The sequence below is a fragment of the Indicator indicator genome, chromosome 11 (genome assembly GCF_027791375.1).
Source record: "Indicator indicator isolate 239-I01 chromosome 11, UM_Iind_1.1, whole genome shotgun sequence".
Classification (NCBI taxonomy): Eukaryota; Metazoa; Chordata; class Aves; order Piciformes; family Indicatoridae; genus Indicator; species Indicator indicator.
This window is the reverse complement of record NC_072020.1, coordinates 18,375,248-18,390,941: the sequence shown is the minus strand read 5'-3', so window position 1 is coordinate 18,390,941 and position 15,694 is coordinate 18,375,248. Positions and strand designations below refer to the sequence as shown.

Here is a 15,694-nt window from a genome sequence, read left to right as displayed (position 1 = left end):
TATAGAAACAGCAGTATTAGCACGAAATGAGAGACACAATTTTGGAAAGAAATCAAGCATATTGTATATTAATCTATTTCAAATAATGATCAACTTCTACTTAAGTGGCTCATTGTTTTCAATTTTTTATTAAATTCCCTTCATTTCACTTCCAAAGTCATTAACATGTTCTCCTAACTGCATTAGAAACTTACCCCCATCTTCGGGAAAAAAAAAAAAGGTGAAAAATCTCTTTTAAAGAGGAACTTTCCACAGATCACTGTGTTTTATTAACAGATGTCTTAATTGTAGAATGGTTTGGGTTGGAAGGAACCTTAAAGGTCACGTAGTCCCAACACTCCTACCATGGGCAGGGACACCTTCCACTAGGCCACCTTGCTCAAGACCTCAAGGTTTTAAGCCTGACTAAGAAAGCAAGCAAACAATCAAGCAAGCAAACAATCAAGCAAGCAAATTACTGGAAACTGAAATGTAATTGATTCTTCTATTGTCCAAATGAATACCATACAAATGAATGTTTTAGGAGATGTTGCAAGAGAAATTATGATGTTTTTAACTGGTTTTAAAACTTTCTTGGGAACTCTTGTAGATTCTCATTACAAGATTAAAATCATGTGCCAGCTTTTCAATGGCTTATGCAGCTTTCCCCTTGGATCAAATACCTTTTATTAAGGGGAATAAATGCATATTAAATACAGACATTCAACTTATGGAAGCTATAAAATATGTGGCTATAAAATATGCAGTGATTCTAGAAACAGTAACTGCTTCTGGACAGTCTGAATCATACATGCTGCATAAACCCTGTTAATATCTTCACAGATTATATTCCATAATTGGTTTTCTCTCTTTTTCTGTCTTCCCTCCCTCTCACATTTTCTTCATGAAACTTAAAATTTCCTCACAGGAGGTAGATTTTACTGCTTTGGCTGACAGATGAACCCTAAATGACTCAAAAATTGGAATTTAGAAATAATGACACCCCAGATAAATCCTCATTTACATTTTCTCCTTTGTTGTCAGATACTAAGCGCAGAGCTTGATTAAAGATACTCCTGTTTTCCCACATTTAACATCTAAAGAGATGCCCAAAGCATTTTCAAGACTTCATTTAACGTTACACTCTTTTCAGGAAAGGAAAAAAGCACTTGACCCAGAATTTTCCTGGGCAGCTTTCATCCTGCTGCTCATTCATCAGATGCATTGCCTGTGATGTCATTCTGCTATGTATAATGAAAGTATCCGCTAGCATCAGAAGAGTTAGGAATTCATATGGAGAGGCACTGCCTCTTAGATGGTCCCTAAGGGTTACTTAAAGGTTCCTTAAATGTCCATTTGGACACACTATACAGTAACTAATAATTCCTCCTCAGAGCAGGCTTGTAGGAGCAATCACTAAGGGTTAATTGTTGAGAACCAAATGCGGTGGCAAATTTCCTACGAGATCTGTGCAGTTCCAGGAAATCCATGGAAGAAAAATGGTTATTAACTGGAGCTGAGATACTGAGTTACTTTCTAGACCTAGGTCTGCTTTAGAATACAGCTTTACAACCAATCTTATTTCTAAACCGCCATCTTCTATCTCAATATGGATAAAGTAATAGCAAAGTACAGGTGGTATCTGACATTAGATTAGGAGATTCACTGATTCATAGAAGTGCGGTCAACAGAGAATTAAAGCACAAGACCCAGCAGTGTTACATTCAAGTTATATACAGAGTCCCAAGATTATATTTCAAGTCCCAAGACTGTATTTCAAACACTTCACATTGTCTTACACCAAAGGAGCAGCTGACAGTCTTATTCAATATAAGATGAAAACACTAACTTTAACTCTGTGCTTTGTGTTGACTTAGCTGGATTAGGCTCAAAGAAAAATATTAAACACTTTATCTATGCAAGTATATCAAGTGCTAAATCATATACCTACCATAGGTCCTGGGCCAAAATCAGCTGCTTTAGATGGATCATACTGAGCAGCAAAGTTCTGTAGGTGAAAAGAATTTTGAAATTAAAGGAAGCTTGAAATGAAAACACTACAAATTTTACTTTAAAAATTATTGATAATTAGCATTCTGCAACTGTCATCTGACTTGCTATATCTGCTGCACACCTAAAACTCAGTAAATATGGCCCTGTTATCCATAAATTTCTATTCACTTTGATTTTACTAGGCAGCCCCTTTCACACAACAGCCTCAAATACCTACACAGTAGCAAAATAGAGACAAAGCAATTGTGTGAATTGGAAATTAAGAACGTAAAGTAAGTGCTCATTTAAAATTGAAAACTTTCTTGAAACCTTTAAATCATTCTGCTTCATTGCCAGTGAGGGAAGCTATGGATATTTTTTCACTGCATTGCTTAAGTAAAATTCATCTACCAGCCCTTAGTGACTATGAGTTGAGTTGGGCCCTTCAGCTTCAAAAAGATCTGAGGAGCATGAAAGCCCCAGAAACACTGCACTGGATTTTTGATCTTTTATCAGTACATCCAGTTTCATACAGTACATTTTCCATCTTTACTAAAATGGAAAAAAAGTTCTATACAACACAACTCCTTTCTTTGCTTGTTTTATTAGAACATTTTAAAAAAAGAATACTAATTAATGAAAGCAGTTTGGGGTTTGCTAATGAGAAAATAATTTTTTGAGGTTGATATTGAAAGCAAAAGAGAGTTCTTCCATGCAGGAGGATTTACTAAACTTGATCAGTAAGACACTGTCTATGTATTCAGGCTCTCTGTGCAAGCTAATGTCAAGCAAAGAGTTAAAGGCAGCATTCTGCAGAGAAGACTTGATGGACACTTCTGCAGAGACTGTTCACTTAGTTCTGTGGTTTGAATACAGATATAAATGAAAAGTTCCAAAGAAAGACATTCCAAAGTTCCAAAAGACTTTGAAGTACAGACTTTCAGCTTAAGGGCAGTCGTCTTCAGCTTACTCCAGCTCAGCTGCTGTCTCTTGAACCCAACTGCAAAAGTGCCTTTTCCCTATCTGCTTAACAGCACAGGTTTCATTGAGCTGATTCCTAATCCAGACACGTTACAGATGTATAAATTTAATGCAAATTAACAGGGTTTATTTGCTCCTGTGCAAAAGTCTCTGTTGAATACAGAATCCAAATTTGCCATGAAAAATATACATCCCAAGGAGAGTTTCATTTGAATGGGAACCATCAGTTTCTTGTGGATCACAAGAGAATATTTCCTCTACTCTCAGGGCAGCATCAGACTTTCCCAGCAGCTATACATTTAGGCTTAGTCACAAAGCTCGGATCATCAGTTTCAATAACAGAAAGTTTGGATGCCTTACTCCACCAAGACCTGGAGGACCAGGGGGGCCTGGAGGACCTGGTGGACCATCTTCACCATCTCTGCCTGGTGGACCTGGTGGACCCTAGGGTCAAAAAGAGGAATATCAAGTGAACATTAGAAGTGGCTAAAGAAATCTCTCAAGTGATACATCCATCACCAACCAGGCACCTACAGCACACACTACAGCAGTGTCATAGGTGCAGGTTCAGTATATGGTTAACTTAGAAAAGCATAGTCTGAATTTACATTGCCTTGGCAAACCTCACGTCAGGGATTTACTCCACTTTCATATTTGAGAAGATCTATGGAGGCAATAATGGATCTACGCTACCAAAGCATCATTTCCAAACCACAAATTTTTATTTTAAGTGACTAGATTTTGGACCCATGACCCTCAAGTGCCCCATACAGACCCACACAGCCTGTCAGATTGTTAGTAAGAAGCTCAATTTGACTAACTGAGGATCTGTGGAGACCAGTATGAACTAACATAGATCCAGAGTAAGTGGGAGGCCAGTTATTAATCAGGCTAGATTATTTAATGGTCAGTGACAATAAAGCAGTGCTTTTCTACAGATTTTTTATATTGTTGCTGTCAGAACTTTTTTACGACAGCTTTAGATGACATGAGTTCAGTCCAGCAACATTTGCCCCTATATTCTTTCATCCTTAATGCACACAGCTGGTCAAGTTTTGCCATCGTGGCAGCTGAGGTGAAGTATTTCATTTGGTCCGTATTTTGGAGCCAGGTCAGATTAGAAATCCATAATAGAAGTTTTACGGATTTTTAAAGCAGCAGGGTTAGTCTTGCTGCCTTCAGGACAAAGCATGTATCTCATCTCATTAAACACATTTAGTTAGTGGGAGCCTAAAACAAATACCCAGTTGACCAGATACATTCTTCTTAATAGTTCCCATTATGTTTGTCAATATATTATTATCCAAGAACTCTTTAAGAGTTGCCTATCAGTAGTATGGCATTTTGATTTTCCTAAGATACACAAAAGACCCATGATAACTACACATTGCCAGGTAAGAGGTGAATTTCAGAAAGCTGTACAAAAAGCAATGATGTTTGAAGCAAATCAGAAATGCAGATCCAGGCATATGGATATGAATGAACATGACAATGAAATTATTCAACTATCCTTATTTTACAGTAGCCTTTACAGACCTCCTACTAGTCCTCTACAGACCTTCTACTAGTCATCTGCTTTGACTAGTAGAAAGTAGATGGCAAATGCCTAGATGCCCAGAGGACAGCTTTTTTCAAGCCACCTTTGAAGGCACAGATAAAGAACAGCCCTCAAAGCTAGCTTTGTCTATGGAGCTTATCCGTATACCATATCTCAAGACTCCATCTTTATGTGCCAGCTTTCCTATCTCCATTTTCATGCACTATTTCCACTCTGGACAACTAGAAAAAGATTTTTCAAGCCTTCACTTGGAGTTCTAGGCTGCTGTCTGAACTCAACCACATCTGCTCATGCACAATGGCCACGATTAAGATGATGTGGTATTGCCAAGGCAGAATTTGGTACATAGGTAACTTGTTTCTTTTGAATTGAATTGTACATGCAAACTTCTCCAGATACATTCATTTAATCTCACATCAATGCCTCAACTTTTTCCTACTGTTTTTCCAACTGTGTTCAAAGATCACAAACAAATGAATGTCAATCTAATTCCTTACCCTTTCTCCTTGTGGCCCTTTGTCTCCTCTAGGGCCCTGTTGGAAAGAAACAAAACTTAATGAGCTGCTATGGAAACTTTCCAGGACAAGACAGGGAAACACGTATGTTAAATATAATTAATGTACATGAAAAAGGGAAAGAAGACTGCATATACAGGTCCAGTATCTGTGTTTTCCACAGACAGCATATACTTTTTCCACAGACAGCATATACTTTTTCCACAATAAGCTACTGGAAATAGTCACTGTGATTACCAGGTCAGTTAAAAGTATCACTGCACAGTCCATAGAAGTACTTGCAAAGTTGGTTTTAGTTTCTACTGAATAACTGAGTCTAATTTAACAGAAATTTTGGGAATAAAATTTAACAGTAATTTGGGAAATAAATTAGAATCTCTTTAGCCTTTTAGACCTCTATAGATACCGCTGTACTCTTCCATTCATGCCAGTCTTCCCAAAGTGTCTCTAGTGGAACCACAATGCTACTTTGATGCAGTTTAGTTCCTGGTAGGCTTAGTTCTGCTCTTGGGTAAAGCAGCTTAAATCCAATATTGGAATTTACCCTGGTGTTACGATGTTGCACCCATTGTTCCCTCTACTCATCTCTGTGCTACTGCTTATCCTCAGGGAACACTGGAAATAATGAATGTAGTCAGTTTTTCTTTCATGCAACATTCAGCAAAATACTAATCTGCCTAAGAATATCTGACATCATCTCGATTTCCACGCAAGAAGAATTAAAATGCTTACCTTACGCCCTGCAGGTGCCTGGGGAAAAAAAATAATTAAAGAAGAAAATTAAAACAAAGATACAATTTCTCCCAGTACTTTAAAATGAAATCATCTACAAACTTAGACTCATCTTCTTGGATAATTTTTCTCAGTACAGTGTATTTAAGTACGCCCTACGGTTTGAAATTACTCTAAAGGATAGGAGTTTATTAAATAGCAAAGATACTACACCAAAACCTTCTGTCAAAGACCAACAATCCTCTACCTCTTCCAGCCTACAAAACAGGCATTAAAAAAAGGTCACACCTGAGTTCTTTCATAATCCTTCTGTGCAATGAAATTCAGACTGGAAGGCTGGCTTTAAAGTAGAGTCATCTCCAGTCCAAACTGGCAGGTATAGGATCCAAACAGCACTGCTCTGTAATTTTCTCCTCAAGGTCTTTACACCTATGAAGGCAGGCTCTTCAAAAGGCCGTCCCACTTGAGAAATTGGGGTGGGGACCTTCTCAGGCAGTCCCTTCAGGATTTAGTGGGCATCTTTTCCATGACCAGCTTGGGATTTAATGTAAGTAAATAATAACTGTCGTGTGAAAGAAGTCTAGTCTGATATCTGATGCTGAGTGCTACATATTAAATAAAAAAAAACCCAAATACAATTATACTGACCTGACTCACATCTGGAAAAAGAAAGGAAAGAAAGGAACAAAAAAAAAAAAAAAGAGAGAGAGAGATAATTAGTGTGTGGATTTGATTACAAGTTTTACAATTCAGTGCTTTTAAACCAAAATGCAACTCTATTAATTTTATTAAAGCAAGACAAATTTTCCTAATGAAATTTCTAATGTTTAAGGTGATTATCTCAAACTGTAGGGTGGGACTGCTGTGCATTTCAAATTCAAAACCAACTTCCTAATGAAAGAAATATTATGTTTGACACAGAAAAAAAACCACAGAACTATCGGCCTGCTCTAAATATGCTTAAATCCATGGGAAAAAATGTACACACAGATTTTCACATATGCATGCACACAACAGCTGATAAACCCAGATGGGCTGACATGTGTGAAGATATTAAATTGTAGGAGTGATCTTATATTTGAATATAAAATGGCTTCATCTCACTTTTTATGGGGAATGGTTCTAACTAAACATCCCTATTCCCACAATTTCCTGTAAAATACAGTGTATGACAGAACAGTTTGAAGCTATTATATGCCAAATAGCAAATAATTTTATGTAGGGTATACACAAAGTACACACCCTTGCTAATTAGTTGGAGACACTAATCCTCAAAAATCTGAATTTCAAACAATTAAAAACTATTTCAGCTGAAACTTACCCTAGTAAAAAGTCTCACATCACATTTAAAGCCAGCAATCTGACATGGCCACTAACAGGTTGTTGGGTGGGTTTCCACAGTGTCCCTTTGACACTGTGTGATCGCGCTGAGTTCGATGGTTTGTACAGTCCAGGAAAAGGGTAATGATACCCACAGTGCCGAACACTGCAAGCCACCGAAACACCGGTTGCCTGTGCTAACTCAGCATCAAATTAAAAACTTCACTGCCCCCAAGTGATGGTGACACTGGTGACTGTTTATTTCTGGAAAATTTCGGATCCCCACACGAACCAAGCCATCTCCTCAGCCTTTGCACTGCCTGTCACCGGGCTGGGGAATGTCCCCAGGCCTCAGCCAGGACGCCCCGCCACAACGGCCCCCTTGGGCCACCTCCAGGCCACCGCCACGGCTCCCTCGCTACACCCCCGCCGCCGACAGGGGCAAGGCGGGGTACGAGGGACACTTTCCCGGGAGCTCCGAGCGCCACGAGCAGGTAGCGTACGGCTGCTCCCTGCTCCACCGCTTAGGACCGTGGCCAAACCCCAAGTCCACGCCGGTCCTGAAGAGGAATGGTGGCGAGGCGCTAATGAGTGACTTGAACGGATGCTGTCTAAACTGAGGCAAGGGGAAGGCTCCCACCACAGTGCGTGGGGGAACTGCACTTCTCTGGAAGCGAGGGGGAGACGAAATCTTCTTCTGGGCGACAGAACCGTGCTGCACCCTCAGGGACCCCCGTTCCTTTTCGCACTAGAGCTAAGCAAGGTTCCTTCCCTGCCACCCTCGTCCTGTTTCGCACGGACTTTCCCTCCCCGGAGACACCTGGGAGGGCGGGCTCAGGGAGCGGGGATCCACCCGGGGGGCGGCAGGGTCTGAAGGAGCGATTCCGCTCTGCCTGCAGGTGGCAGCGGAGGGCTGCGGAGAGCCTGTGGGACCCGCACCGACCCGCTCGGTGCCCGCCCGCCCCGCGGAGGGAAGGGATGACCGCCGCTATCGCTTCCTCCCGGCTCCCCCGCTTCGGAAAGCATGTCTGAAGGCTCCCAAAAGTGCAAGTCTGGGTGCAACCCGGCTTGTTCGGATCGCTGCAAAGACTCTTCTAGTCTTTAAGCATCTGCGCTTGAATTAGGGCTTTGCGTTCTCCTGAGGATCCGAGGTTTTCTTTCTTTTGGTTGTTTTTTGGGGGTTTTGGTGTTATTTTTTAGGGGGATGATCTCGCTGGCCTTTTGCCATCCTTTTCTACTTCTGAGGGGGAAAAAAAAAGGCAGCTAGGTTCGTATCTGGCACGGAGGTGGCAGTTTTATGAGATGGTCTCTGTAGCTGCAGCTCCCTGCACACTACCATCCGTGGGGAAGACGTCTGGATCGAGCGCTGAGAAGTCGGACAGCCACCCCCTGACACCACCCATGCCACAAACAAGCTGAAAGCACTTACGTTGGCCTGTCGCTAGGGATGAAGTTACTGCAAGCAGCAACAAAATCCGCGTATCCACAAAGCTGAGCATGTCTAGTTGCAAGACATGCAGACTCCTTGTGGTGCCGAAGTCCCTGGTCGGTGGTTTAGCTTATTACCTATGGGACGCAGGCATACAGGCTTGAGGAGTTAACTCCAAACTCAGCAGAAACCTCCTGCCCCGGGGATGCTAAATTAATCAAGCCCCGCTCCGCCATATTTATACCACAGGAGGGTCCCAGCGCCGCCACTCACCGGCGGCGGCACAGCCAATGGGAGCGCGGCGGCGGCGGGGCCCGCGCGGCTCCTAGGTCGTCACGTGCCCCCTCTTGTCTCCGGCCCCGCGGCGGTAGCGTTGGCAGCGGCGGAGCCTGGGCTGGGCTCGGGTTGTGGGGGGGCGCGGCGAGGGAAGAGGCAGCGTTAAATTGGTTCCATGCTTTGAGGACGTGGACACTTCGAGGCTTTCGGAAGGAAAATCTGACTCGTTGTCTGCTTTTTTCTTCCCCCGCCCCCCCTTTTTCCTCTTTTCGGTTTCAGACGTCCCCCCGCCCCTCGACCTGCATTTCTGCGGCTTGCGCGGCTCTGAGCCTTCGCCGGGTGGCCGGTTGGCAGCAGCCCGGAGGGTGCTCTGAGGGCTTTCAAAGCGGGAGCTGTCCAGGGCCTGCGGAGCATCCCGCCTCGCTGGGATGACGGCGGTGAAGTGGCCCTGGCAGCCGGGAGCAGGCTGGATCCTCAAACTCGCCTCATCGTTCCACCACCACTAAGGACATGCTGCCCCCGCACTAGAGGTCCCGAGCGGCCTGGCCACTCCATCACGGGGTGCAAGCAGCCTGCCACCCCGGTCCCTCGCTCTCGCATCTCCCCGCAGCGAGCAGGGCCTGCAGCAGACACAGCCTCAGCACCCTTCTCGCAGCTGACCGCAGGCAGAGCCCTTTCGCGGTTTGCTCTCCTCAGGGAGACCTCTCTGGCCAGGGCACGGGCAGAGAGCTTCTAAATTTCCTGTTCTGGCGTCGCGGCCACTCGAGCAATGTGTGACGGGGAAGCCTGGAGTACCCGAGGACCTGGCCGTCCTGAGCACTGTACGTTGGTTAAACAGAGCCCCTCGGCCGCTCTCCGGCGCGGTACAAGCGCTCCCGGTAGCTCCCCTTTCCGCCGGCCACCTGCGCACCCAGCTTGAGGAGAAAGCTGGCGAGGTGGCTTGCCACGTCTGTCCGGCAGCCGGCTTCTCCTCCTCAGGAGGAGGAGGGGAGAAAGGGCGCCGACAGCCTCACAGAGCGCAGGGAGGCGAGGGGAGTGAGAGCAGCTGCACGCGCCCTGCCTCTGAGGATTGGCAGGGGCAGGCCGCCCCTCACGGTGCGCAGCGACGCCCAATCTTCCCTCCCTGGGCGCCTCGGCCCCAGGGGCCGGGGTCAAAGGGCTGCAGTCACTTGGGGTCGCCCATCTTGGCCCCGCAGCGGCTCAGGGGAGCTAACGTGGTCCCACCGACCGGGCCAAAATCCGGCCGCCGCCAGCCCGTCTCCTCGCCCAGGAGCTCCTCCGAGACAGGCAGCCGCCCTCTCCTGGGCCCCCTGTGCTTGATGAAGGGAGTCCCGGGAAGCGGTGATGGCGAAGGCAAGTGGGAGCCCCGCCTCGAGCGGGTCCCCCCTTCTCCGGGGCGGAAGGGATGAGGAGGGCGCGGCGGGACGCGGTGCTCACTCCCGTTCCATCGCCCAGCCCCTGGGTGTGGGTCACCGAGCAGGCGGATCCCGCTCAGACATGTTAGCAAGGCGTGACCGGCCTCCGCTCTGTCCGGGCAGCCGCGGCGAGGGAAGCGGGAGGCTAGCGGCACTCACACTGCCTCTCTCGGGGGGATGAGAGGGTGGGTATCCAGCCCTGAGTTATCAGACCTCTCCGGAGGACATGTACAGAAAGCACGGGAAAGGGACCTGGGTGCCTGAGGGAGAATCCCACAGATGGGTTGTAGAGAGACAGAAGATTGGAGCCAGGTGGGGGTTGGTCTCTTCTCCCATGTAGCAAGGAACATAACAAAAGGAAATGGCCTCAAGTTGCACCAGGGGAGGTTTAGGCTGGATATTAGAGGAAACTTGATCAAAAGGGTTCTCAGACACTGGAACAGTGTAGAGAAGTGTAGGTGGTCAAATCCCCATCCCTTGGAGGTGTTTCAATGAAGGACACGTGGTGCTGAGGGACATGGTTTAGCCCCAGACTTGGTAGTGTTAGATAATGGTTGGACTTAATGATCTGAAAGGTCTTCTCCAACCAAAACTGTTCTATGATTGAAGGAAAGGCAGCCATACCCAGGCTGAACAGCCTGCCTGAAGCCTCCTCCATGTAGTCTATCAAGAGTGCTGATGAAGTGGATAACATGCATGACAGGTATCACACAGAGTTAAACTGCAGCTGGCATAAATCCTGCAGTTTGGTTAAAATAACCCTTAGCATTAGGAAAAGATAGTCCAACAAAATATGGATCTAGGAGCATGAAACAGGTACACTTCACATAAATTCACATGAGAGTCATGACTTGGCTGGTAATGGATCATCATTTAGAGGGAGTCTTTAGAATGCCAGTAAATGGTATGGAAGGCAGAACATTGTTCTTTGTGCAAACAGCTCATAGCCATTGACTCCTAATACTTCTTTGAGATTTTAAAGCAGTTCTTTCAGAAAAAATTAAAGGGACTTTTGTTCAGCAAACAGACTTTTCATGAGAAAAAAATGGGTTCTGTGTGAAGAACTATGGCAGCTGCTTCCTTTAGTTTTTGTTGCCCAGTGGTTGTGTACACTCAAAATACATCATCATTCGTTATTCTCAGGAGGAGCGATGGCCACGGATTCTCAAAAAAACCCAACTGATAGGCAGAGAGCAGCCTTGGGGGGAGTGGTGTTGAAGGGGTCAGTACATAAATTTAGTGGAAAATTTCCCTTGATTATTCTTAATACAAACAAACAAATCCCCAAAAAGTCATGGACAGCTCAAGGCTGCTTCACTGAAGTTGAGATGTCTGGTTATCCTTCTCAAAAGTGGCAAACTTCTGCAGTGGCAATCAGTGACCTTTCTGGGTAGTATTTACTTATTTAAAGTATATGCTGGTTTTCCTTCTTTTCTTTCTTTTCCTTGTTTTGTTCCTTGACAGTTACATATTTAGGACTTAAGGAGGTCAAAACAAAAGTTTAGTCCACTATAGATGGAAGACTCAGTTGATTGTTACTGGACCAAACCAATTTATCAGGCTTAAATAATTCAGGACACACAGGCTACTTTTCAGATCATTATCAGTTCAGTCTATTGTTCTATGACACTGAAAACAATAAAATAATGCAATCATTAATATGCCATCTTATTTTACATCTAAAAGATAATTTTAAACCTGAATTTTTAAGACCATTTAGACTTTTTCTGTAGTCCATTTAATAAAGCTACAAGCATGCAAGCTGTTATAAACAGCCTACTCTGCCTCTGATTCTGTTCTCAATAAGAGAATAAAATAGAAACTCATACTGACTGCAGTAACAGCAGAGCCTACTATTCACTAGAGTTGTATATCTCACAAGTATTTAAGCCATATCAGATAATTTTTCCCTTTGTTTTTCAGCTTTAACCACCTAATCAAATTGTTTGGGTCATTATACTTGCCAACCTTAGAATGCTGACTTAAAGTGTAGAAGATTCTCAACAAAAACAAAAGCAAGACAAAACTAAGGCAAGTGATCCTTTTAAAATGATCACCAATCAGAGTACCATAGAATCACAGAGCGACTTGGGTTGGAAGGGACCTAAAAGATTATCCAGTTCCAATTCCCCTGACATGGGCAGGAGCACCTCCTACTAGATCATCTTGCTCAAGGCCCCATCCAACCTGCCTTTGAAAAGTCCCAAGCTTGGAGTCTCCAAATTGAAACTAACTACTGAAAAAGTTTGCTGCACAGTTAGAATTTAAAAACAACGAAACCAAACCCCCCAAAGAGCCCACATCTGGATCTGTTCATAACAGGTGGGCAAACAGTCTTTTGAATTTTCAGTGAGTGTAATAATAAACGGTAGTTTTCCATATTGAGATAATTTCCAGCTACAAAGAGTATAAAAATGATGATTTAATGGAAAGAAATCTGTCTCAGTGAAGAAGCACCTTCAACCTGATCCTGCAGTAAAAAGAACTTGACTTGGTATGCATGCTGACAGTGAAAAATAAGCAGCAGTGCAAGTAATGGCTTGCTTCAGACAGTGCACATCACTGAAGTTAGCTTCTGAAGCAGCTACATTCCCACAGGCAGTGACTGTAGTTTTCAAATGCATTTCAATGCTAATTTGAAATAAATGAGGCAGCTTGCAGATATGAGAAAGATTCAGAAACAGCATTGCTCTGTCAGTCCAGGCTTTTCCGTGACTTCAAAACTTTTCATCCCTTGTCATCCCATAGAGAAAGAAACTCTTCTGCAGAGGCCTGAAGCGCATTCATCTCCTGCCACGCTACAGACTGCTGCTTCATGTTCTGCTTCATGTGTAGTTACAACCCCTCGTTCTGGAAGGAAGATGCAGAGGAAATCATCTGAGTGCTGATTACTTTTGGGTGTCCTTCCCAAAGCTTTCTACTTCCCATTCACTGAAAGAACAAACCAGATCTCCTGCTGCAGACTAGGAGAAGATCTTAGAGCATGTGAGTACAAGGGTTCATGGCATATGCTCATCTCACACAGCAGCAAATGTGAATTCCCTGCAGATGCAGTCACTCATGTAAGGCTTGGCTGAGGGCAGTATCTTGCTGTGTCCCCGAATTTCTTGTACACCACAACGTTCCCATTTTGAAGCAGTAGAATCAATGAATGCCATATAATGTGGAGGTGTTTTTCTCTACAGGCATTTTTAAAGCTGGTTGTGCTTTGTCAAAACATGTCACACAGTTTAATAGGTCATTGTTCATTGCTATAGCTTGTAGCATTGGAAAAAAAGCCCAAAAAACTCAGGTGATTCCATGAATGGTGTAACCAAAAGACCTCATCAAGAGATGTGGCATACTTTCTAAGCATTTCAGCTCATACCTTCTTCTGGATTACTCTCTCACATCTCTCTCTGGGCTCAGCTCCTTCTGTCCAGCTGTCAGCAGGGCAAAAAGCAGCCCCAAGCATGCCAAGCGTATTTGTACTGAGTAGCCTGCTGGTAAGCTAGACTGGACAAGCTCTAACTCACACTGAAGCCTTTCCTTCTTGGAGTTGCTGGTTTTAGTCTTTTCCCTCTGCCTGCCAGTTTCATGAAACTTGCAGAATCTTATTATTTCTGTAGCTTCTTCCATCAGTTCCACTGAAGCAGACTACAAGGTTAGAATGCAATGCAGGCAAACAGAGAGAATGCCAATGTCCTCTTACTAAGGTCTGCTGTGCCTTCAGACCCAAAATATGTTTTGCTGAATGTTATTTATATTCTTCAGCACAAAATACCTTCTTAAATATCAACTTTCCTTGTTAGGAAATACCACTAATGCATAGAGAGTCATAGCTCTTCATTCTCTTTCGTACACCATTTTCCACTCTTTGATAGTGATTGCTTAATCTTGACTTACTATATTCCTACATGGAATTCTGAGATGATAAGCACTCTTGTTGCAATTGTTTACTTCCCTTTTTTCACAGGGTGGTATTTTCACATAGCAAATTTTAATAAGATACTTGAAGTATTGAGCAATAAATCAGTGGAATCCTTGAGAAATTGCCAGGTGAGAGTTGAGGGTTGTGGTTGCTGCACCACAAGAAACTAAAGGCAGTGAGAAGAGCTATCTTTCAGTTATCACCTGTACATTTCTGTTAGCCTGCTTACCACTGTTGTGTGTGCTCTTTGAATATTTATACTTCCACCAAGTAGAATGTGAGGAAAATTTATTACTGGCTTGGCATAATGGTAAGTAAGGTTGGGAAATATCATTCATCAGGGAGTCATAGAAGGGTTTGGGTTAGAAGGGATCTTAAAGATCATCTAGTTCTAACTTCCTGCCATAGGCAGGTCCACCTGAATTCAGTTTCTCACCATCTGAATTCAATAGTGGATATAATTCAGCTTTTCAGTCTTTTTCTGCATTAGGAAGGTGTCTAAAGAGGTTATCTGGCCATTATGGTGCCTCTTGGAGGATGTAGTCTTGATAACCAGCACCGTCAGTCAGTTCTAAAGAAATCTGGGAGGGAAATTTGTGACTGATCATGGCTCTGAGGGCCTGAGGCATTAGCTTTGAACCACAGCAAGGTGGCTGTGTTCTAGCCATTGTTTTTATTTGTTACATCCATTTCTTAATAAGTTTGCCAGAAATTGATTATATTGTCATTTGCAAAGACTTCACTCCTCAAGTAAGGCTGTAAAGGAACCAGAGCAAACAGTAAGCCCTTGTCTACAAGCTCTAGTTTGAACAATATGTGTGTTTACAGAGAGCTAGCTAACAGCTATTTCACTGTATGATTGTGCTTGAGTCTCTTGGGTAGGCAAAATGTAAATGCATCTTGCATTTCAGTGTAGGAATAAAAGACAAAGTGCAGGAAAGGAAGTAGAGAGGGACCTGGCCAAGGTCAGGAGATGACTTAAGGCAAGATGATTTTGCCTTCCAAATATGACTATATATGTATATGTAATATAAGCTCTTCTTAAGGTTCAGTCCTACTCACATTGCCACCTTTCAATGAAAGCAGCACTTTAGAAATGTCCACAGTTCCTGGACTTGTCCCATAAAGAATGTTCCAGGATTTGTCCCATAATTAGCTGAGCTGGGTTCTTGTATGCTTTCTACACGGCGTGTGAGTGTAGAGTCAGCCGGGTGCTGTGTGATGGGGAAAGCTGCTAGGCTCACTCAGACAGCATGGGAAAGAGACAGAAGGAAAGTGAGGAGCTTTGTGAAATGGCTGCTCTTCATCTGGCACCAAACATCTGCCTCTCTCCCGGTGGGCCAGGAGCTGCAAGTGTGTGCCAACTGTGAGGGAGTAGGAGCTGTGTGGGAAAGGCTGCAGCAAGGCATAAGAGGAGCTGTGCTAGCAGATAGAGCTGGCTTTGCAGGGATTGGGTGCAAGCACTGGAGGGAAATGGGCATCATTTTCCACTTGATTTCTGGTTTGTTCTTTAGGAGCTGGGACTAAAGAGCTAATAATGGAGAGATGCACGTCCTGGAGCTGGGTTGGCTTGCTCCAGCCCACATG

The 15,694-nt window shown here is 44.1% G+C and overlaps 1 protein-coding gene across 1 annotated transcript in view; it reads right to left on the bottom strand.

Moving 5' to 3' along the window:
- The window catches only part of COL1A2 (collagen type I alpha 2 chain), a 40,598-nt gene extending 32,022 nt beyond the window's left edge, over window positions 1-8,576 (bottom strand). Inside the window, exons 1-6 of the mRNA XM_054384901.1 lie at window positions 8,507-8,576; window positions 6,406-6,416; window positions 5,758-5,775; window positions 5,008-5,043; window positions 3,313-3,396; window positions 1,931-1,987 (exon numbers count right to left, since the gene is read on the bottom strand). Of these exons, the coding sequence (XP_054240876.1) occupies window positions 1,931-1,987; window positions 3,313-3,396; window positions 5,008-5,043; window positions 5,758-5,775; window positions 6,406-6,416; window positions 8,507-8,576 (276 nt within the window). The remainder of the gene's footprint in view (window positions 1-1,930; window positions 1,988-3,312; window positions 3,397-5,007; window positions 5,044-5,757; window positions 5,776-6,405; window positions 6,417-8,506) is intronic.
- Between the last annotated feature and the right edge of the window lie 7,118 nt (window positions 8,577-15,694).